The sequence below is a fragment of the Hyperolius riggenbachi genome, chromosome 3 (genome assembly GCF_040937935.1).
Source record: "Hyperolius riggenbachi isolate aHypRig1 chromosome 3, aHypRig1.pri, whole genome shotgun sequence".
NCBI lineage: Eukaryota > Metazoa > Chordata > Amphibia > Anura > Hyperoliidae > Hyperolius > Hyperolius riggenbachi.
Window position 1 is genome coordinate 189735081 of NC_090648.1, and position 23319 is coordinate 189758399.

The 23319-nt window shown below is 42.1% G+C and overlaps 1 protein-coding gene across 3 annotated transcripts in view; it reads right to left on the reverse strand.

Annotated features, from left to right (window-relative positions):
* Positions 1–384: 384 nt before the first annotated feature.
* The window catches only part of MYO5C (myosin VC), a 163347-nt gene continuing 140412 nt past the window's right edge, over positions 385–23319 (reverse strand). For all 3 annotated transcript variants that reach the window (XM_068275459.1, XM_068275458.1, XM_068275460.1), the window contains 6 exons: positions 20911–21000; positions 17337–17487; positions 14496–14778; positions 12445–12619; positions 12175–12255; positions 385–3043 (listed from right to left, as the gene is read on the reverse strand). In XM_068275459.1, the coding sequence (XP_068131560.1) occupies positions 2891–3043; positions 12175–12255; positions 12445–12619; positions 14496–14778; positions 17337–17487; positions 20911–21000 (933 nt within the window). In that variant the 3' untranslated portion in view covers positions 385–2890. The remainder of the gene's footprint in view (positions 3044–12174; positions 12256–12444; positions 12620–14495; positions 14779–17336; positions 17488–20910; positions 21001–23319) is intronic.

Genomic DNA, 23319 nt, shown 5'->3' on the forward strand with positions numbered 1-23319 from the left:
ACACTTTGTTTGCAATTCACCACTGTGAGAGGCTAGAAAGAGGAGTGTTCGATAGCAGGCGATAATGGTGCGATAATGGAGCGATATGGATGCGAAAACCGTGCGATAAACAGTCGATAGTTATGCGGTGTTAGTGATTTGCATGTGATACTTTGCCTCTCTGGATGCTGGAAGTAAAGGATTGTGGGTAGGAGGAGGTGGTTATTACCAGCATGTGACCGCAGAGGGTTTCCCTCCCTGTTTTTGACCCTCTCCTTCCATTACAAATCCCTCCCTCCGTTCTGCATATTAAGCAATATTAAGCATTTATAATATTAAGTGGATGGGTGAAACGGAGGAGGTATTTGGATACATTTTCACACTCCCTCCTGATGAAAAATGTATCCAGATTCCTCCTTCCTTTCGCTCATCCACTTAATATTGTAAATACTTAATATTGCTTAATATTGTAAATAGGCTGCTCTCTGGTGCCTGAAATATATACAGTATAGGCCAGCCTTTCTCAACCTTTCTACCCTGGAGGAACCCTGCAAATAACTTTGGGATCTCAAGGAACCCCTGCAAACAATATTTTGATCTTGAGGAACCCCTGCATTTATTTTGGAGGAGGCATGGTCTTTAAAAGTATGTGTGGCTGTTTATTTCACTACCTCCTATTACACTGCCACTCATTATACTGTCTCCTGACCCCTCAATTTAGTGCTTCTTGTTGAAGTACCACCTATTATAATGTGCTCTATTATACTTCCCCCACAATGGGAAAAATTGCCAAGGAACCCCTGCAGAGTAGTCAAGGAACCCTGGGGTTCCAGGGAACCCTGGTTAAGAAAGCCTGGTATAGGCTGTTACTGTGTGTTGCTAGTAAACTAGCTGCAGAGTGAGCTGCTCTCTGGTGCCTGAAATATGTACAGTATAGGCTGTTACTGTGTGCTGCTAGTAAACTAGCTGCAGAGTGAGCTGCAGCAGCTGTGAGAAAAACCACATATCTCCAGGTACATTCAGGGGATAAATAGATGAAAAAATAACGAATGGCCACACACCCTTTTTTCCCTAGTGAATTGTGATTTTGAGAAAAAATAACGACCAACTATCGCCTATTTATCGCACATTTATCACACATTTATCACATGGATTTCTCTCTGTCGATATTTCACCCTATACTTGTGGAGAATTGCTATTTGGAGATATCACAGGAGGTAAATTACCTCCCATGAGATAAATAGGTCGGTAACCACTGGTGAATTGAGGCCATGTGAGGGTAATTTCCCCTCTCCTCATGGCTCAGTCAGCCGTCAGTTTTGGCGTCAGTAAACTTTGAATGTATTTTGCTAACAGTAAACAAAGAAGTTGCTACTAAAATGTATACACCAGTACTTAGCAGCACTTCCCAAACAATTCCTGTGTCAATTAAAAAAAAAAAATGTGAATCGATAGTATTCCTTTAATCAGACTGTAGACAATTTTCTCCTGCTCTACTAGAAACCAACCAGCTTCACGCTTTCCTGTTACTAGGGCAAGGTAGAACATGTTGGGAAACATTGGTTGGTTGCTAGGAAAGAAATAATAAAAAAAATCAGATGCTATCATTCAGACACACTGTCTCCAGTGCTGTGATCTGTCTGTCAATCTTACCAGCCAGTCAGTCTGAATTCCAGTCATCCTCACCTGCCCTTTCAGTCTGCTCCTTGCCTTTGCTTTAGCAGTCAATCAGCCCTGCTATCCTGTCTCTCAAGATTTTCAGTCCTGTTATTCTGCTAAGCCTTCCAACCAATCTGCAACCTGTCCTTCTGATTCCTATTAACCCAGTATACAGACTGTCTTCCTTGTCCCTATTTTCCTGGGAGTCCCTTTCCCTCTTTTAGGCCCGTTAGTCCAGTACCTTGTCGGCACCAGTTGCCATGTCCTTCTCTACACTGTGTGGTTGGCATGACAGTTCTCCTCATACACTGTAGTGTTGGCCCTCCTGTTCTTGCAGTCACTGTTGGGGGAAACACTGAGGGCCGCCACCTGGTGGCCACTAGCAGGACGGTCAATCACCCCGTTGCGGGATGCTCTGTCAAAGATCAGTGGGCACTTAGATTAAACATCCTAGAGAAGCCCAATGGCCTTCAACAGTGCAAGATCAACAGGACACTGACATGGATTGAGAATGTATGCAAAAAATGGTTAATGGGCAGAAAAATGTGGCATATTAATACTGGCAAATGAATGCGTAAAGTAGGCCTCAGATGAAATTCTTCCCAAGCTTCATTGTAATACAAGGGAGTCTGAGATAGACTGTGAAAGCACTTACCAACGGAAGAGACATTATGGGTCAGACATACCCAGTGCAGGTAAGATAGGATGTGCAATAAGTGAGCTAAGAGTAATAAGGCACAACAATGAAAAGCCTGAAGGTAACCAACAAATTTGGCTGCCCACATGTACACAGATATTTACAAATACATAAACAAAAACATACATTTGTAAGATAATCTACACAGAGTTGATCTCTTTCACATGTACAAATAACATCACCTATAATTATTTTAACAATATTTCCTTACAAGCAAAACAAACAAAAATAAAGAAATGAGCTGGAAGTAACCATTTTATGTCCTAAAACACATATACATAGTAAAGTCAGTAACAGCCAGCAGCTGATGGCTCTCAGTGTGATCTGCAGCAGCTGTGCGTCTTGTTTCAGGATAAGAAATATCTCTACTATAACAAAGCTAAAGCATGAGAGTATAGCTGCACTGTCACAGAAACCCTTCAGTAATAATAAATGACCCTGACGTACAAAACAAAAATGAATGGACCCAAATAAAGACTGTTGATTGTTCAGCCAGAGGAGCTCCTATGAGAGTCCCTTGTGTCTGTGATTGGAGAACCACAAGCTTCTTACTCTTCAGATCCTTGTTAGGAAGCTGAGCTTGAGGCTGCTGGGAATCTGAATCATCTCCAGAGCATGAGGAGATGGGCTGAATGGAAATGTCACTTGGAAAAGATATTTGCTGTCCATCATTAACTGGGACCCATCTTCACGATTGCTTAGCATTGCCTGAAATATTAAACAGGACAATTAATGATGATATGACTCATAAATACTTTTCACAGACTGAAAAAGATTTGTATTTGCAGCACAAATACAGTATCTGTCCTTACAAATAATAATGACATAGCTACATAGATATTGAAGTTGAAAAAAGACGTGTCCATAAAGTTCAGCCTTAGGCCAGAGAGCCACAAAAACTCTCTGGCTGGATCAAGCTGTACCATATCTTCAGTGTTGTCCTATGAAAATATATGACTATATATATATATATATATATATATATATATATATATATATATATATATATTCACAAAAATGTGAGAAGTGTACTCATGTTTGAGACATACTGTACAAACTTATAAAGAATTTGTTTGAAAGTTTGCTGTGTAATTTCAGTGTCCTTGCCCTGTAATTTGCTATCATAGTCTACCAGCTGAGTGCGCCTGAGCCATGGAGGATACATTCTGAGTGGGTGACATCATAATATTTACATGCGATCATGCTAGCCAGGAGGACGTATCACTATACATGTGTTTCCAGTGCAGGTTCGCTGCAGGGAAGCCCACAATGCCCGGGAGGTAGCTCAGCATACCTTACATACTCACTGTCACTGAGCAAGTGGATGTTTTAAATTATTTTATGCAAAAATAAAGGATGATGCATTATTATTATTATTATTTAGTATTTATATAGCGCCAACATATTACGCAGCGCTGTACAGTGTATATATATATATATATTGTCACTAACTGTCCCTCAAAGGAGCTCACAATCTAATCCCTACCATTTATGTATTTTTACCTTGAGGGTCATTGACATTTTAAATGCAATTTTGCCTTGTGGTTTCCCATGATGAATCAATCCTTAAAGTGGACCCAAATTAAAAATACAAGATTTCAGAAATAAAATCTATTTTATAAATTATAATAATAAATAGCAGCCTTTTTTCAGCTGCATGATGACAAATATATAATATTTTACATTTATTGGAGGAACCCCTCCCTTCCTTTCATATTGCCGCGACAGAATCCGGCAGACTGGTGGAGTAGGTGTCTGGACAAAGGAGGAATTGCTAATGGCTGCCACTTGTATAACCCTAGTTATGAAACGAAAAGGGTGAAAAGCATGCACTGAAATGCTCATAGGCTTGAAGGAGTGTTTTTTCATCTTTGTATGTCTCAGAGTGGTGCAACTAAATAGTTTGAAATAAAAAAATGTTTGGTTTGGGTCCGCTTTAATATGCCAGAGTGATATATCTCTTTATGCCGCTGAAAGCAAGGCTGCACATCCAGAACCACTGGTGTATAGTGAGGCTGTGGCTAATATATTTTACAGAGTCACATCAATCCATCATGCATACAGCGGGTTTCAGACTTTTTGGTCCTCATTCGTGTATGGTATGGATTGATATGGCTCTATGGGCTTGATTCACTAATGGTAGTGCCCTGAATCAACGCGAGTTAAATGATCTTACGTGCTGTAATGGTACCAGCGTGACTTTATCACAGAGCTTGCACAGGCAGCGTAGCGTGCGCTCCTTAGTAACGGCCACTACTCTCGCGGGACTTCACATGGAGTGGTCGTTGCTAAGTAGCGCATGCTAAGCTACGCTGCCTGTAGCGTGCGTAATGTGCATGCTCTGTAATTAAGTTGTGCTGGTATCATTACAGCATGTAAGATCATTTAACTTGTGCTGCTTCAGGGCGTACCATTAGGGAATCAAGCTCTATGACTTTTTAAGAAAATCTGAGCACTTGTCCTAAAGTTCATCCAAAGAAGGTATGGTATATACATACACTGATCCCAGCACTGACATGAACACCAACCTATTACCACTAGCAGACAGCGTTGCCTAAAGGGTAAGGGGAAGCCTATAACTCAAAAGAGACTATTGGCGAGTCAATATATGCAGTGTTGTGTCCCGAGGGGTCAGCACGAGGTGATCAGTTGTTGTTAGACCAAAGAGAACCTGAACTGTGTGAACCATATAGCTTACATTTTTTGCAGCATTCATCTCACTTATATCCTGCATACAGGAATGTGGATAGTTCATACAGGAGTGCAGGGGCGGACTGACAACTCATGGGGCCCCCGGGCAATAGGAGATTATGGGGCCCCATACCAGTGTTTCCCACCTTTCACGTTATATTTTTACAGACTAAGGCCTCTTGCACACTGCAAGCGATTCCGTTTCAGATTCCGCTTTTTAATCAGTTTTTACATCCGATTCAGATTCAGATTTGCAGTTTGCTCCCTGCACACTGCAAATCGGAATCTGAATCGGATGTAAAAACAGATTAAAAATCTGAATCGGAATCGCGTGCAGTGTGCAAGAGGCCTAAGATGTAATCATTTATTGACAACAGTAAATATGTTATATTGAGATACTACACAGTGACAAAAACCCCTGCGCCGTGCGTAGCAAAAAATGGGTGTGGTCATGCAACAGAATGTGGGCGTGGTCATGGGTGGGGCAAAATATACATGACCTTAGCAGTGGTGTAAAAGGTCTGCCGGGGAAGTTTGAACTCTGCCATAGTGTTTCCCCCCCAAAATACATGTAATCTGACAGCATTTCACCAAAAATCCATGCAATTTGGCAGAGGTTCCTCCAAAATACAGATAATATGGCAGTCGTTCCCCCAAAATAGACGTTATCTGGCAGCAGCAGTTCCCCCAAATACACATAATTTGGCAGCGGATCACCAAAAATACATGTAGCAGCAGTGGTTCCCCCAAAATACACAGAATCTGGAAGCAGCAGTTCCCCCATTATACACAATCTGGCAGCGGTTCCCCAAAAATACACATAATCTGGCAGCTGTTTCTCAAAATACACTTAATCTGGCAGCAGCAGTTCCCCAAAAATAGTTAATCTGGCAGCAGTTCCCCCAAAATAGGTGCCCCCAGTATAGGTAACCAGGTCAAAAGGTATCCCCAGTGGAAGTATCCAGGTCTATAGGTTTTCCCAGTGCAGGTATCCAGGTCTATAGGTGTCCCCAGTATAGCCAGGTCTATAGGTGCCCCCAGTATTTGCAGCCAGGTGCATAGGTGCCCCCAGTATATGCAGCCAGGTGTATAGGTGCCCCCAGTATATGCAGTCAGATGTATAGGTCTCCCCAGTATAGCCAGGTGTATAGGTCTCCCCATTATATGCAGCCAGGTGTATAGGTGTCCCCAGTATAGCCAGGTTTATAGGTTCCCCCAGTATATGTAGCTAGGTCTATAAGTGCCCCCAGTATATGTAGTCAGGTGTATAAGTGCCCCCAGTATATGCAGCCAGGTGTATAAGTGCCCCCAGTATATGCAGCCAGGTGTATAGGTCTCCCCAGTATAGCCAGGTCTGTAAGTGCCCCCAGTATATGCAGCCAGGCATGTAGGTGTCTCCAGGAGGGGAGACAGCCAGTGAAGGAGGGCGATGGGCATAGCAGCGGAGAAGGGGGGAAGTCCCCCCCCCCTTCTCTCACCTTGGGGCCCCCCTTCCTGGCTCTCCCCTCCGTAATCTGTAATGTGTCGGACAGCTGGAAGCGGCTGACAGCGGGCGGAGACGCTGTTCAGCCACCGGAGGGATCGCTGATCTGTGTGCAGCTAGTCTGGGCTTCTCAAGCCCACACTAGCTGCACACAGATCAGCGATCCCTCCGGTGGCTGAACAGCGTCTCCGCCCGCTGTCAGCCGCTTCCAGCTGTCCGACACATTACAGATTACGGAGGGGAGAGCCAGGAAGGGGGGCCCCAAGGTGAGAGAAGGGGGGGGAAACTTCCCCCCTTCTCCGCTGTTATGCCCATCGCCCTCCTTCACTGGCTGTCTCCCCTCCTGGCTGCTCAGGGTTCTCTGGCGGGTGGCGGCCCCCCCCCCCCCCCCCCCCCTGACCACAGGCCCTCGGTCCGTGCCCGAGTGCCCTAATGGTCAGTCCGCCCCTGCAGGAGTGTAAATAGGTAGGGAATATAAAAGATTCTTTGCTAAGCCTGGGTTTTTTGCACTACTCGCATCATTATGTATGATATGTACTGCATATTTCCTGATTCCTTTACTGTAAGTAATGTGAAACAGGGATCACGCCTTTTACACACAAATATATAGATATTTCCTTGTGAAAGGTATCACAGCATGTACGTTTGCAACCAGTTACACCAGTAATTCTGCCAGATCACGCATATCATTTGTACTTAAAGTAAACCTCCGGACTAAAAATCTACTCAGCAGAACTGAAAAGGTTTGGTGTTTCTTTAACAGTTTCACCCATCAAAGAAAACTGCCCGGGCTTTTTTTCCCTGATGCTGTGCAAAGCATGATGGGATTTCCTATGTTGTTATTCACGTTGCCTAGCAACTGGGAGGGGTGATCAGCACACAGGACAGTTGGAACTCTGTCTCATGCTCCCTGTCACCTCCTTTCAACCAAAAAGATGGCTGCCCTCATGAAATCAAACATTTGCCTGTTCTTTTAAAACAGGGTGGGTAAGAGATTATATTGTCTATTTTAATTAACATAACTAATGTAACTTAATGACAGTATGCTTGTTTAGGCTGAAGTTTCTCTTTAAGTTATATCACAGATTATTTACAAAGAGCTGGTGTAGTGCTTTAACCCCTCTTCTCATTGTTATGCAGTGTGCTATGTGCATAAATTATTTAGTGTACAGGTTGTGTATTGTGCTACGTGCATAAGTAAAGCTATACTTTAACCCCTTTCCGACCGCTCCACGCCAATCAGCGTAAACATGGCGGTAGCCCCAGGACCACTCCAATTGGCGTGAAGTCCTGGGGTGGGGTTTTGCAGGAGATTGCACCAGTGTTGCCAACTCATCCCTTTAATTACTGACACATATGAATTATACAAGTTTTGTGGCTAGGTAGATGCAGTTAAGGCACTGAATATGTGCAAATAGCCCCAGAACCTGTATATCTTAGATGTTTCAGTAATTGAAGGGATGAGTTGGCAACACTGGATTGCACGCGCATCTCCGCTAGAATGACGGAGCTCCGCTCCACCATCAGTCTCCCAGCGGCGAGGGAGGGTAGGTAAAAAAAATACTAAAACAAATAGAACAATTTATTTAAAAAATAAACAAAAAAATATTTGTACAAAAATAAACAAACATTGGGGGAGCAATCATAGCCCACCAACTGAAAGCTCTGTTGGTGGGCAGAAAAGGGGGGGGGGGTCACTTGTGTGCTGAGTTGTATGGCCTTGCAGCGAGCCCTTAAAGCTGCAGGGGCTTATTTTGTAAAAAATAGCCTGGTCACTAGAGGGGCTTAAGCCCGTGGTCCTTAAGTGGTTAAAGGGAACTTAAGGTGAGAGAAATAGTGGAGGCTGCCATGTTTATTTCCTTTTGAGCGATGCACATTGCCTGGTGGTTAGGCTGATCCTCTGTCTGTAATACTTTTAAGCAGAGTACCCACCGGCAGATACAGCCAAATGAATCGGGGATCTCCACTGACGAACAATCATTTCCCCAATCCATCTAGCCAAATCTGCAAGTGTGGGAAACCAACGATCATGTAAACGATCATTTACACGATCGCGGCAAAACCTGAGCAAATCAACGAGGATTGGAGAAATCCTCAATGACTAAATTGGACATGTTGATTGTTCAAAAACGAACGATCGCCATGTGTGGCGTGTGGCATTAAGTATCGTTTAACGAGTTTTTGTTATATGTTGTTGAGCAATATTGCAAAAAATAAGTTTCATTGCACAAAATCGCTTGCGAAAATTGGTTAGTGGTATGGGCCTCAAGCCATAAACCCCGAACAAACATTCAGATCAGGTGCTCTGACTGAAGTCTGACTGGATTAGCCGCATCAATATTTAAAGTGTATGATTCACTACTGACCAGAAAGATGAGCAGGATGCCAGGCAACTAGGATTGTTTAAAAGGAAATAGATATGGCAGCCTCCATATATTTCTCACCTCAAATCCTTTTAAGGCCCAAGGTCATACAATACCAGTAAAACCTCCAAAAAATGACACGTTATCCAAGCTAACTTGAAATGTGAGTGACCAGGCCAGTGACGTTTAGGGACCTGATCACAGTTTTCATAAAATATATGAAATAAAACTTACCCTGAGGGAGGTATGTAAATGGTTTTGCACCATGGGAAAGGGGGAGGGGAGTGACAAGGACTACATCTCCTGGCATGTATTATGGTAGTAGGAACTTTGGAAGTGGCACACTTACCGTATGCCGATTGGATGCATAACGAAGGTGCAAAGCAAAACACCTAGTACAAGTAGCAAAGTCCATGGTCGGTTAGCACACCAAAGTAGATTTGCAGGAGTATTTATTCCTTAATGCAGGTCAACAAATCTCCTGGCATGCATTATGGGGGCCAGAGACAGGCGCTACCGCCGCAAGTGCTTAATGTGGATGAGTGCAACTATTGAATTCAATATGTGTAATTTCAAATAATAGCTCAGACTTACACAGCCCTAGAATACAATAAACCAAAAGCTGAGCTGCCTTAAGCATTTAAGCAGGGGTCACACTTGTTTAGTTCAGTTCAGTTGGCTGATGGTGTAATGGTTAAGGGCTCTGCCTCTGACACAGGAGACCAGGGTTCGAATCTCGGCTCTGCCTGTTCAGTAAGCCAGCACTAATTCAGTAGGAGACCTTTGGCAAGTCTCCCTTACACTGCTACTGCCAATAGAGCGCACCCTAGTGGCTGCTGCTCTGCTCTGGCGCTTTGAGTCCGCAAGGAGAAAAGCGCAATATAAATGTTATTTGTCTTGTCTTGTTTAAAATAAAATGGCTAATGATTACGGTACCAATGCACAGTCGCAGTGCAGTAGGAGCATTGTGCTTTTTCTAGCAGCGGCAAAAAAAAGGCTGGCACTACTGCCCAAGAATGCAGATTCATCAGCGGAAAAACCACTGCAGTTTCCACGGGCTCAAGTGTGACCCTTGCCTAAGTTATTCCCTGGATAAGTTGTAAAGAGTATATAGTAAATTATACATTTAGAAATAGTAAATTGTAAATAGGGTTTATTGCAGTCTTGAGCAGGTAAAATATAGGATATGAAAAATAATTAGCTGCTAGTTCTCTGTGTGTGACAGAGGCCCATCTGAATTGAGCTGCATGGATTCTGAGTAGTGTTTGTTGCACATGTTCACCTTAACTGATATTATAAACACACCAATGAATAAACTGTGGCATCCATGCAGAACTGTCAAGACAGTTCACCTGCTTTACATGCTGTCACACTTCAGCAGATATAACAGTGTCTGCAAATAATTAATAAACATACCTGCCTGCCTGTTGTTGGTTACGTCTGGGATTTTGTGGATTTCCTCTAGGAAGGAGCTGTAGTGCTGTAATCTACGTTATGTGCACACACTTTATTATTGTCACCCAAAAATATAATTTATGATCATTTCAGGTGAGAGTGTAGGAACTGAGCAACCTGTTCAGTTCTATGTAGAGGACAAAGGGGAGATGCAGTAAGCTGAGTATAAATCAACGTGGGGTATTGCCAAGGGGAAAATAGCTTCAGGGATAACTGAATAGGGATAGTCAATGAGATGAAAATAATTGCGACTTGATGCAAGATTATGTACACCTTGGATGCAAATGAATGTAGCTTGAAATGGGCCAATCAAGTCCCACCAAGGTCAATTTGCAAGCCACATATATTTGCATAGAGAATGATATAATCCTGCATCAAGTCAGAATTATTTTCATCTCATTGACTATCCCTATACATGAGTGCAATATATTTTTACTCAACTTGATCATGAATGTTTATCTCCGCTGCATGTGAATATTACACTATGAACTGGTCTCTGATGCACAGACCTGTTGCTGCCCTCTAGTGTTGATGGGAGTCATTCGGCTCACCCTGTGCCGAGCTGCCCGACGCTCAAATAATATGTACTCCTTAAACTGGGGGATGCTCTGGTCACCACTGGCTACTTACACTGGGGGTAATTCTGGCTACCTAGTACCGGGGACTACCTCTGGCTACCTATTACTATTGGGGAGCAACTCTTGCTACCCCATAGCAACAGTGTAGTAAATACGAAGGAGGCACTCAATTGGCTTCAAACTTGCGTTTTATCAAATCCCAGTAATACACGACATGTTTTGGGACATATCCCCTTCATCAGGTGTACACCTGATGAAGGGGATATGCCCTGAAACATGTTGTGTATTACTGGGATTTGATAAAACGCAAATTTGAAGCCAATTAAGTGCCCCCTTCATATTTACTTCATTGAACCATGTGTGGAGTGGTGACCCACAGAGGGATTGTGCACCGGCTACATAGACCTGACTAGGTCTATTCCACAGGGACTCGCTGCAGTTTGCTTGTCAAAGCAACAGTGTAAGTCTATGGGGGAGGTTGATTTTTACACTCTTGTCCTGGGAGCTATGTAGCATAGAAACTGCCCTGTTTGGATCTTTGGGTCCTACAAGAGAAAAGTGCTTTACAAATGTTTTGTTGTTGGTGGTGTCGTTGTAGAAGAATAGCCCTGAATGAAGGGGACTTATGTTCCCAGAAGATGTTTGTTCAAGGTTTATGGCTTAAGGCCCATACCCAATAAGCAAGATCTTCTGTGGCTCCATAGATTTGAATAGAGTTAACCATATGAAATGTGGAGAAGCTATTTTGGTGAAGAAAATATGCGATGTAGCATTAGTAATAAACCTCCTCATCTCTTTATAAAATGAAGGCAGAGTAATTTTTGTGTTAACAATGCAAAATTACTTTTCTCATCGATAACACTCATTTATAAATAGGGCGATTGTCTTCCATAAGCAGGACTTATAGATTAGTACCACTAAATGATTCATCAACAGAGCAGAAGAAACAGATATCACAACAGGACATCCTGCTACTCATTTTGCAGCCTGTTTGTACATTTTTTATGCAACCTCATCACGTCAAAAAAAGCTACCATGGAAGTTCCTTCTTAAATGGTATCAACATGTGAGAAATTTTCAGGTCAAGAGTTTAAGAGTTTACAGTGGAGGTCACTGATACAGTATACAGTTACAGGTATGCTACCATTTCTTTTCTTGGCAGAGCCAAGCAATCGCAAGAACTGTGTAGATTGGTCTCAGATGTTAATTCATTTACTTTGTTATTCATTTTGATATATTATTATGCATATAAAATAAAACTGCACTTACCTGAACTTTGCGAACAAATGAAGGAGTCACACGTTTCTCAAAATCATCAATAGGAGTGTAAGAGTTCAGGATCTTCACAATCTAGGGCAAATATTAATAAAGTAAATATTAATAAAGAGTACACTCTTCACCTTTCACAACCATATAGTAAATTAAGTAATAACAAAACTAAACTGGTGATTGTATAACATACTGATAAAACATTACAGTGAAATACAGAATGAAGTCCATACAAGTGAGTACACTATAAGACTGATGGGATTGTAGTACCTGAACAGGGGTAAGGGACGTGCAGCGCTCACATATTTCTTTCACATCTTCATCCTTGATTTTTTTCACCTGTAGCAGCCATGCCGCCTGGGAAAGGGGTTCCAGGGTTTCCTTGGCTGAACTTCCTTGTAGATTCTTTCCTTGTAGCCATTCTTCCAAGTAGCTTATATTGCATCTACAAACAGAAAAAAAACATAGTTTTCTATTGCTTAACATAATCAGGCTGCTGAAAAAAGGGTCAGGAGTGGCAGGGATTAGGCTAGATATAATGTACATCACAGCACATCATAAAAAGTCCCCCCCCCCCCCCCAACTGGTTAAATTGGGTCACATAGTGCTGAAAGCATCATTAGACCTGGCTGATCAGTGGGAAGGAGGGAAGAATATCACAAATTCTGCCTGGAAAAGATGTTCATGATTGGAAGCAGACCCATGTTTAGGGACATGCTTGTGGGGAAGGCAACACGTGGGCGCAGCGAGGGAATACGGGCGCATGCAAAGTGCGCAGTGAAAGCGTTGAACTCACCTCTCCAGGATCCACACACTACCACACTTCTTCCTCCCAGGAGTTCGTCTTATTGGTACAGAGCAGGCGGCGTCACCCCAGGGGACGCTGTTACCAATGAGATAGGATGCCTAAGAGGAAAAGGATGGGCAATGTGTGGGTCCTATCTATACGGGCTGGGGGGGGGGGGGGGAGTGCTCTCTGGCGATCTATTCTGATGGGGGCTCTCTGGCTATCTTTACTGAGGGGAAGGGTACTATTTTTGCACCTTCAGACCTTATGCATCCTCACCCCCCAACGTGTGATGAAAAGATCATGCGGTGATTACTGGTCAGTATAGAAAAATGAGCCTCTACAATCAGAGTTGGAACATTGGGCCAACTTCTCAGGCCATTGCTCATTGACAGCATGCCTTAGGCCAGTGGTTCCCAACCTTTTGTGAAGTCGTATATCACACCAAACGCTCAGATCTTCATGACACATCACATATGTATAATAGAAAAATACTAATAATAAGCACTAAATAGATGGAAATACACTTAAAATTGATCAGTGGGACAGTTAGGCTTCCCCCCATATGGAACGATCGCACAGCACGACAATTTGCACTGTGCGTTTTGGCTGAGGTGCGACCGTGTCTCCCCCCCCCCCCAAAAAAAAAAACCCGCCCTCAGACTCAGTATAGGTAGTTAGTTAGCCAGGTATAGGTGCCCCCAGTAGAGGAAGTCAGGTGTAGGTGCCATCAGTATAGGTATGTAAATGCCCTCGATATAGGTATATAGGTGCCCTCAGAATAGGTATGTAGGTGCCCTCAGTGTAGGTATGTAGGTGCCCTCAGAATAGGTATGTAGGTGGCATCAGCATAAGTAGTCAAACATAGGTCCCCCAGTATAGAAAGTCAGGTGTAGCAGCCCTCAAGATGGGAAGGCAGGTGCACCCAGTAAAATGTGCAGGTGGCAGCCGTGGATCACTCACCAGCTTCGTGGATTCCTGCGCTGACTTCTCTCTTCAGCGGCCCGCTCTGTCTCCCTCTCTGCTTCTGTGCTCTGCCTCCACTCCATGTTTATTATAGTTATATAGAGCAGAGCAGGGCTACAACAAAATGGCAGCTGATGTCCACATTTGTGGACATCGGAGGCCATTTTATTGTAGCCCTGCTCTAATTATACATGGAGCGGAGGCAAATCGGAGAAGCAGGAGACAGGGGAGGGAGACATAGCGGGGCAGGGGGCAGCGGACGGTGACACATAACCGAGGCTGCCGCGACACAAATGTGTAATGGCATATGGGTTAGGAACCCTGCCTTAGGCTTTTATGAATAGATGGAGTACCTAATCCACTTGTGCTGGGCATATGAATTCCAGGCAGTAATATGATAGCATTTATTTGCCCGCATATGACCATCTTAGTGCTTAGCATGTAATACTTTGTTCTTCTATCCCTCAAAAGTTACTGAAGGAGAGTGTTCTGTAAGTTTATGTAACAGAGGTTATGCATTGGAAGTCTGGAAGTCACACTCTTCATTGGATGTGAGAAATGTACATACCTTATCTGCATTCCTTTTCTACATGAGCACATGTCTTTACGCAGGAAAAGACTATTGAGGGTGACGGTGGAGATCAAGAAGAACAGTTGCTTGACGGCTTGTTTCTGAAGCTCCGGGTCCATGCCGTGCTGACACATGGTGGTATAGAAATAACTCAGCTGCTGGAGAATGGAAGTCATGGTATACGCATCTGTGTCATCGATGCTAGATGAGCGTTTGCGGAATCCTGTGGGTTTTGCAACCGATATTCCATGGAGGCTTTCATATTCCAACATGCCAGGAACTAGAATAATGCATCAAACGACATTTCAGTGCAATTCAGTATTCTGGGAAAAATAACATTTCCAAGCTTTTGGCACAGAGGCATTACAGATAAAAAAAAGTCCTATCCACATGCTATTAGCATTAAGGAGGTAAAGCTATTCCTGGAGCCCAAGTGAAAACACCAATGACGGGCAATTATTGGGTAAGGGGACACAAATTAGGTTTATGCTTGAGAAAGCTTCATAAGCCTTCACAAGTGCAGACCGACAGCCATAGTAATGGTGGATGCAGTATGTCACCAAACTAGATCACACTTACTTCACACCAATATCAGCGCCAACACAACCTCTGCATGAAACTAGAGAATCACTAGCTTGTACAATTCACTTGTGTGTAATTAGAAAAAAGGACCCCCTGTCTTATAGAGAGACATATTCAGAAATGATTAGTTCTCTACTTTTTCTTCTTTATGAAATACAGTACCGGTGCATGGAATAAAATGCTCAGTCACACTAATATACTCCAGTGCTTTTGGTAAGTTACATGCTAACAAAGGCACTTAGGCTGTAAGTTTTAAATCAGGTTGATACCATTTATTGGCTAACTAAAAATGAATAAGAATAAGCAAGCTTTCGGCCTTGCTGTATAATTGATTTGTGGTACTGCTAATTTTTGGCGCTGCATAAGACCTTGTTCACATTGTTAATGCAGGCTTGGCCGAAAAATGCATGCAACAGTGTGATATCGCATCACACTGCTGCGTAGCGCATATGATCTGAACGGCAGAAGTGCTGTCTATGCACTTCTGCCATTCTTGTGTGTCGCACATCATACGCGCCGCCAAAAATGCACACAGAAGTGCGTATGATGTGACCGAGGCCTTAAAGAGAAACTCCGACCAAGAATTGAATTTTATCCCAATCAGTAGCTGATACCCCCTTTTACATGAGAAATCTATTCCTTTTCACAAACTGACCATCAGGGGGCGCTGTATGACAGATATTGTGTGAAACCCCTCACACAAGAAACTCTGAGGACCATGGTACTCCTGGCAGTTTCCTGTCAGTGAACCTTGTTGCCTTGTGGGAAATAGCTGTTTACAGCTGTTTCCAACTGCCAAAACAGCAAGCAGCAGCTACATCACCTGCCAGCACCTGCCAGCAGTAAAAATGTCATCATGTAATAAATGTCAGAATGTAAATCAGGGATTTAAAAGAGTTTACAATGGGCAAACACTGACTAAATCATTTATACATAATTATTGTAAAAAATCTTTTTTTATTACATTATTTTCACTGGAGTTCCTCTTTAAACATTTAACCAACCCTACTGCTAACTTTACATTAATAATGCATATTTCCAATCATTAAATATGTATCCCAAACGTTAAACCACTCTCCAATGCTAACTATCCCTACCTTCAATTTAAACCTAACAGGTAGTATTGCACCCAAAATATGATCTCCAGTCTGAGCTAACTAACCAGTCTACCTGCTTCTCTATCAGTTTATGTGTTTCCGTCTACATCTTCTCTGACCGCCTCCTCTCCGTGACATCACAGGATGAAGACAGAAGCACACAGACTGAAGGAGGAGCGTGCCAGTCAGATAGGTGAATTGGCTCCACAGCAAATACTCTGCAGGTGCCGAAAACAAAATACATTTGTACTGCAGTTCTAAGAAGATTTGGCCCTTCTAACAGTTATCCTGCTAACCCCTCTGAACACTCCTTAAGGTGGCCACACACCATACAATTTTTTAAATATCTGTTCAATTTAAGAATTGCAATCAATTTTTCTGACTGATAGTAACATTTCAAAAATATGACCAATGTACCACACACTTATGTTACAATTTTCCCCAATTATGATAAAAATGATTGGAAACTCTGACAAAATTGCTAGGGTGTGTATATTACAAAGATTGAAGAAAAATATCTGTCATTCCGGATCGATTAAAATAGAAGAAAACGATAAATCCGATCGATTTTTTCAGTCAAATGAAAAAAAAAGCTTTTTTCGGGAGATCCGATCGTTTTTATCGAATTGCCGTAAAATCGGATCATTTTATTGTATCGTGTGTGGCCACCTTTATAGTCACTTATTTTCCTAACTGCTCTCAGAATTTGCATTGTTCAATTTTGGGGTTAGGAGGGTGAAATTATACACTGTAATGATCTTTGTAAAAGGCTTTTACATAAATGGAATCCTGTAGTACTCTATTCATGCTATTTTCTGGTGCCCTGGTCATTTACTAACCCAACAACACCACGTTATATAGTCTTATCTGATTATTATACTTGGATCCATTGTGTAGTTGATTTTCTGTAGGAATACTATCCTCAGCTTTTCTTTTCTGTAACACTGTATGAAACCTTTGCATATTCAATAAAGCCTTGTTTATTTTTAAAAATGTGTGGTGGGTTTGAATGCCCATGAATCAAGCAACCTGTGTTTTCAGTGAATCAGTGCAAGGAAGGCAGTACCACAGTAACCAATCAAACAGCAGCAAGAGAGCCTGGCCTACTGGAATGGTTTCTCCATCTCCAATGAGACACTCTTTCACAATTCTATCTTACCTATCATTGGCTGGATATTGTTCTCCATCACAGTTATGAACTGATGGTAAATACGAATTGCCAGATCACTGATAATCTGTCTATATTCTGACAAATCAAAATTCTTCAGGCAATTCTTATTCTGAAGTGGCAGGTTGTACTTCATGAACTCCTGCAAAATGAAGGTACAAAGAGATTTAGCTGTGATTAAGAGAACTGATGCTAAGGTACAGAGGAAGTTATGTAAAAAATGTGGTTTCATAATTCTTTGTTTAGTTTGTGTCTCTAAAGTATCAATAAAACAGATTTCAAATAACTTATTCATTTTTTCTTCTGTATTTAAGGAAGCTTCTATCCAATCCATTAGAAACAAATTATACAATTTATCTTTTTAAACTGTGATGGAGTTCGTGGGTTGGAAGGAAATGATCCAATTCTAACATTGGAAGGTGGTAGAAGGTTTTAAAATCTACATCACTGAGGATAGAGAAGCTACACTTGGGTGGACTGATCCAGAGAGGGAAAACATGTCAGAATACAAGTCCACGGACATTTCAAAAAGCTTTTAATTAAAGAAACAACACGTAGAGAATAATGTATTTTGTGGATTATAAGACTAACTTTTTCTCCCCCCAAAATGGGGAAAAACAGTCGCTGTGTCTTATAGTCCAAATGCAGGGAGTTCCTGACTTGTGAACGCCTGCCAATACGAATCTACAACCTACTGTAATGTCGGAGATTCCTTGTACTGTGCCCATGCAGAGGAGGGCACAGGGGCATAGAGGAGGACAGAGGCGGACACATGAGGGACACAGGAGGACACAAGGAGGACAAAGGAGGACACAGGGAAACACAAGAGGTACAAAAGGGCATGAGGTACAAAAGGGGGCATAATCCACAAGATGACCTTTCACCATGGATGCACCAGGTTTAGTATATATATTTTCCCCCTGGTTTCTGTCCTCTAAACCAGGGGTCCCCAACCTGTGGTCCGCGGCCCACTAGTGGTCCGCAGGACATTTTACAGTGGGCCGTGGCTTCAGACCGATTTTTTACTTCAAAAGTGTCATTTTTAGTTGTAATGCACGGCCACAGCCGTGCACGTCATGGTTCGCCAGTCCCACCCCCTCAATATGTGGCCAATCAACCCCTTTCCTGCGCCGGCGAAGAACTGCATATCGGAGGCGCCAGTCCTGCCTCCATCAGTGGGGCTAATCACCGCAGCGCTCGTAGGCCTTCAGTCACGCCCCCTCCATAGTTGTGGCCATTCACACTCTTCTTCAAGCGGCATCACTGCGGCGAGTTTGGTCGCAGAGCAGGGCGCCATTAGAGGGTTGAGCTGATGCTGGGAGCCTGGAGCCTGACGCTGGGAGCCAGCCAGATGCTGGGAGCCAGCCAGACGCTGGGAGCCAGACACTGGTGGCCTGACGCTGGGAGACTAGGAGCCTGACGCTGGGAGCCTGACACTGTATGTACAACACACCAGTATGTGTGTGTGTATGTATATATATATATATATATATATATATATATATATATATATATATTGCAAAGCAGAATGAACATGCATGTATAGGCACAGCAAACCAGTATATATATATATATATATATATATATTTTCCTATCTCTTTTTGTGCATCTTTTGCTGGCTATACTGGGGAACTATACTAGCTATACTTGGGCACTATACTTGGGCACTATACTAGCCATACTGGGGCAACTAAACTCCCTATTCTGGGGCAACTATGCTAGCTACGCCACTGCACCCTAGCAACCTCCCCCCCTCCGTAAACCGCTCCACTTTCCACTCCACCCAACGTCCAAACACCCCCCCCCCCCACCCCCCACCCGGCGGTCCCCGGAAAAAAATTTGGTCAGAAAGTGGTCCTGGGGCCGGAAAAGGTTGGGGACCCCTGCTCTAAACCTACGTACGTCTTATAGTTAGGAGCATCTTATAGTCGAAAAAATATGGTAATTGATTAGTGGCAAATAGTAATAATGTCTTTTCACATTGACAATGCTGAAAAATGTTATATATTTTATTGCCTTTCTTTCAATACATTTTTTTTAGAAATTAAATATTTCATTTCAAACTTTGCTTTACCATGGGTTTTCTTGTTTGGTCATAATTCATTCATTATGCTGAACTACGAAACTCTACTTTAGTCATGAACAAAAAAAGTTAATTTAAATATCATACAAATACTTTTGCATACAATATTTCAGCTCTCTTAGAGGCCACTCACACTTCTTTGAATTTGTACTTGTTTTTTCAAAACTGGGAATCTAATGTATTTCAACTGCATCACATTTTTATCTGCGCATTCCTGTGCTTTGTGATTTTTCTGCGTTTTAAAATCGTGCTGCAAGTCTGCTGTTTTTGTGTGCAAATTGCAATTCAAGTTTCATGCTAGTCAATGGCAACACAGAATAATTGTGCTTTATACACAAAACAGCTTGTAATTTTGATGTCAGTTCCACGTATTTTCATGCAACTACAAACATGCACAAAAAATACCCCAAAATCACAAATGCAGATTAGTGCATGCAGGAAACCACATGCAAAATTTGCAGTGATAAGTGTGAATGACCCCTTACCTGGATTTATAAGTAAAAGACAAATATATCCATTTCTTGCTCCCTACAGGTAAATACCAGGCTGGGTGTTCCACGGTCTGCTGCAGTCACCTGATTCTACAGGCATGCAAACATTTATACCTTGTCAATCTGCAGCCAGCTAAACGTTTCTATAATGACAGTAAGCTCACATTGCTCTGGGCAGCCTTCACAACAGTGCTCTGTCTGAACAGCACTGTGAGGCTGTACATAAACTGCCACCTTATTGCAAAAGTAATAAGTTGCACAGGGCAAGAGGCTTTGTTACTCCACACCTGCACTAATCCATTGACTGACATCAGCACTGACATGCTTATGTTTTATATGCACATAAAAATAAAGTAAGTTGAAAAATATTTTTTTTTAATCCTTGCAAAATACAGAGCCAAACTGAAAACCATACTGAAAACAACTGACTTTTTCTGAACAAAAGATGGATTTCAATTTAAATTTACTGCCCACAAATTGAGTTATTTTTCAATAAAGTCATTTTTTTCTGACACAGATCCACAGTGTGATCTATTCAGAGGTAAGTCTACCACAACCTCCTTTTTACACTGTTTTTAATGTATATTCTTGTTGGCACCTCTGTTTACCAATCATTTCATTTATAATTGTCCACCTTGGTAGAGGTGTGTTATGACCTGCTTCCTCTGCTACAGAGAGAGACATTATGGCCTGGTGGGGGTCCATAGGCTTAGCTGCCACTTCCTCTTATTTCCTGGCAACACCTCATCTTACCACAAATGCCAGGTGGAAAGCAAGAGAAAGCCAAAGCTGCTACTTTGCCTGGAGTTCTACTTCACTTTTATCCATCTCTACAAAGCTGACAAGACACACCAGTCCCCTGTGGCACAGGCAGATGTACAAACACTTAACAGTCAGTTGGATTTAAAAAAAGACCACTGAACTGTATAGTGAGGCAAGTTCCTGACACCTGAAACCATAACATTTGCATAACCCCAAAGTATAGAAATACCTCCTCTCCGCTGTACTGCTTCAGGCAGTTGAGAAAATGATGGACATTGGAGAGCCAGAACGACAACATTTCAAAATCATCTGCATGTTCCTAACAAAAATAAATATACAAAGAGTCAGAAAAAGATACTTTGTGCAAAACAACAGTGTAATATTTAGTAATTGTTGCTGCTTAGCCCAAATTACAATGCGAGCACCTACTACAAGTCCCCCCTTGCATGATGTCTATGAAGGTTTTCTTTTATTCAGGTCCTGGTGGTATGTCCAATGGAAAATAAGACCACTAAAACATCCACTGGCATCAGTGGTGCTCATCACGAGCTCGTGATCACGAGTAACTCATGATCACGAGCCGTCTTTAATGATTACGAGGTCATAATCGGCATTAGTGATCGATCGGCTCTCGATCACGAATGCACTCGTGATTGCACTCGTAACCCAACTCGTGATCACTAGTCGGTATTCGTGATTAAAAACCTACCGATTTTAGCTGTTAATATAGTAAATAGTTCCACAATGGTCTTCTAATAACACATGACTTTATTAAATTATGCATACAAAACATCCAACCCCCGTTAACTACTATAGTCTTCTTTAGCGGTTAATAGCAAATCCCCCTTACATGCTAGAAACAGCAAATTTGCCAGATATGTTAAGAAGAACAATGGGTTTCCTTTAAAACTTTAAAATTGATTTTCTCAAAAACTTTTTTGAAAAAAAAATTCCCTCTTGTTCCCATAAAGGGGGCATTGCTATTGACCGTTAAAGTCGGTGGGTTTTTAATCACGAATCACTACTCATGATTCGTGATTATATGCAGTTATTCGACTCAAAGCTGTACTCGAGTCGAATATCTGTTTCTATTCGTGATCACGAGTCAATTCGTAAGTGGGCAGAGTCAAATTCATGATCACATGAATACGTGATTGGGGGTATCCGAGTTCCCCCACCCTGTCCTCAGGGCCCACCAAGAGTACAAGTTTGCAGGAATCCACACACCATCAAATGGGGAAGGGGGGGGGGATCATTTTTGTATTGCCAAAGCTGACTGACTACCTTTGTGGATTTCCACAAAACATGCAGTGTTGTTGGGCCTTGAGGACAGGGTTGGGGTACACCACTGTAGGACACTCACTGGTCCTGATCAGGGCCGGCGCTACCATAGAGGCAAAGTGGGGCAATTGCCCCAGAGCTTGCAGTGGCTACAAGAGGAAAAAACATTTTTTCAAAACGACCTTATAGTTTTTGTGAAAATTGATTTTAACCAGTTCGGCCTATCTGGACGAGCTTCCTCGTCCAGATAGGCACTGCTGCTGCCGCCGCCTCGTGCGCGCGATCGGGCGTGCCCCCGCGCGCGCTCCCGCTGCCCGCCGCTAGCCCCCCGATCAGTGAATGGGAATATAATTCCCATTCACCGATCTATCTTCCCCGCAGGAATACCGACGCTTTCTCTCCAGAGAGCGTGGTATTTCTGCCCCCAGGAAACATTTCCCCTACTTTTAAGTTCCTAGATGCGAAATCGTTCGCATCTAGGACTTTTTTCACTGTGGCCATCTTGTGGCCGAATAGTAAACTGCACCACAGTTCATTTTTAATTAAAAAATATATATATTTTACATTTAAAATTAACAGTTTCCCTCCCACACCAAAAATTACCCACATACACTTTTTTTATTAAAAATAAAAATAAAAAATACAATTAAAAAAAAACAAAAACAACATAAATAGTTACCCAAGGGTCTGAACTTTTTAAATATGCATGTCAAGAGAATATGTTATTATATTATTTAAAATTATAAGCTTATAAACAGTGATGGACACAAATTGAAAAAATGCACCTTTATTTCTAAATGAAATATTGGCACCATAAATTGTGATAGGGACATCGTTTAAATGGTGTAATAAGCGGGACAGATGGGCAAATAAAATACATGAGTTTTAATTACGCTAGCGTACGCTAGCGTATATTAATTTCAAACTATAATGGCCAAAAACTGAGAAATAATGATTTTTTTTCATTTCTTTCTTAATCTTCCTGTTAAAATAGATTTAGAAAAAAATAATTCTTAGCAAAATGTAGCACCCAAAGAAAGCCTAATTAGTGGCGAAAAAAACAAGATATAGATCAATTCATTGTGATGAGTAGCAATAAAGTTATAGGCGAATGAATGGGAGGTGAACGTTGCTCGGATGCATGAGATTTTCGGACTGCGGTGCTGAACCGGTTAAAGTTTCAAAGGAAATAAAATACACATTTTAAAACCCGCCGAATTGAATGGTTAATAGCAAATCCACCTTAAATGCTAGAAACCCTAAATTTGCAGGATATGTTAAGGAGATCATTGGGAATAAGAGGAAAAAACTATTTTTCAAAAAGACCTTATAGTTTTTGGGAAAATCGATTTTTAAT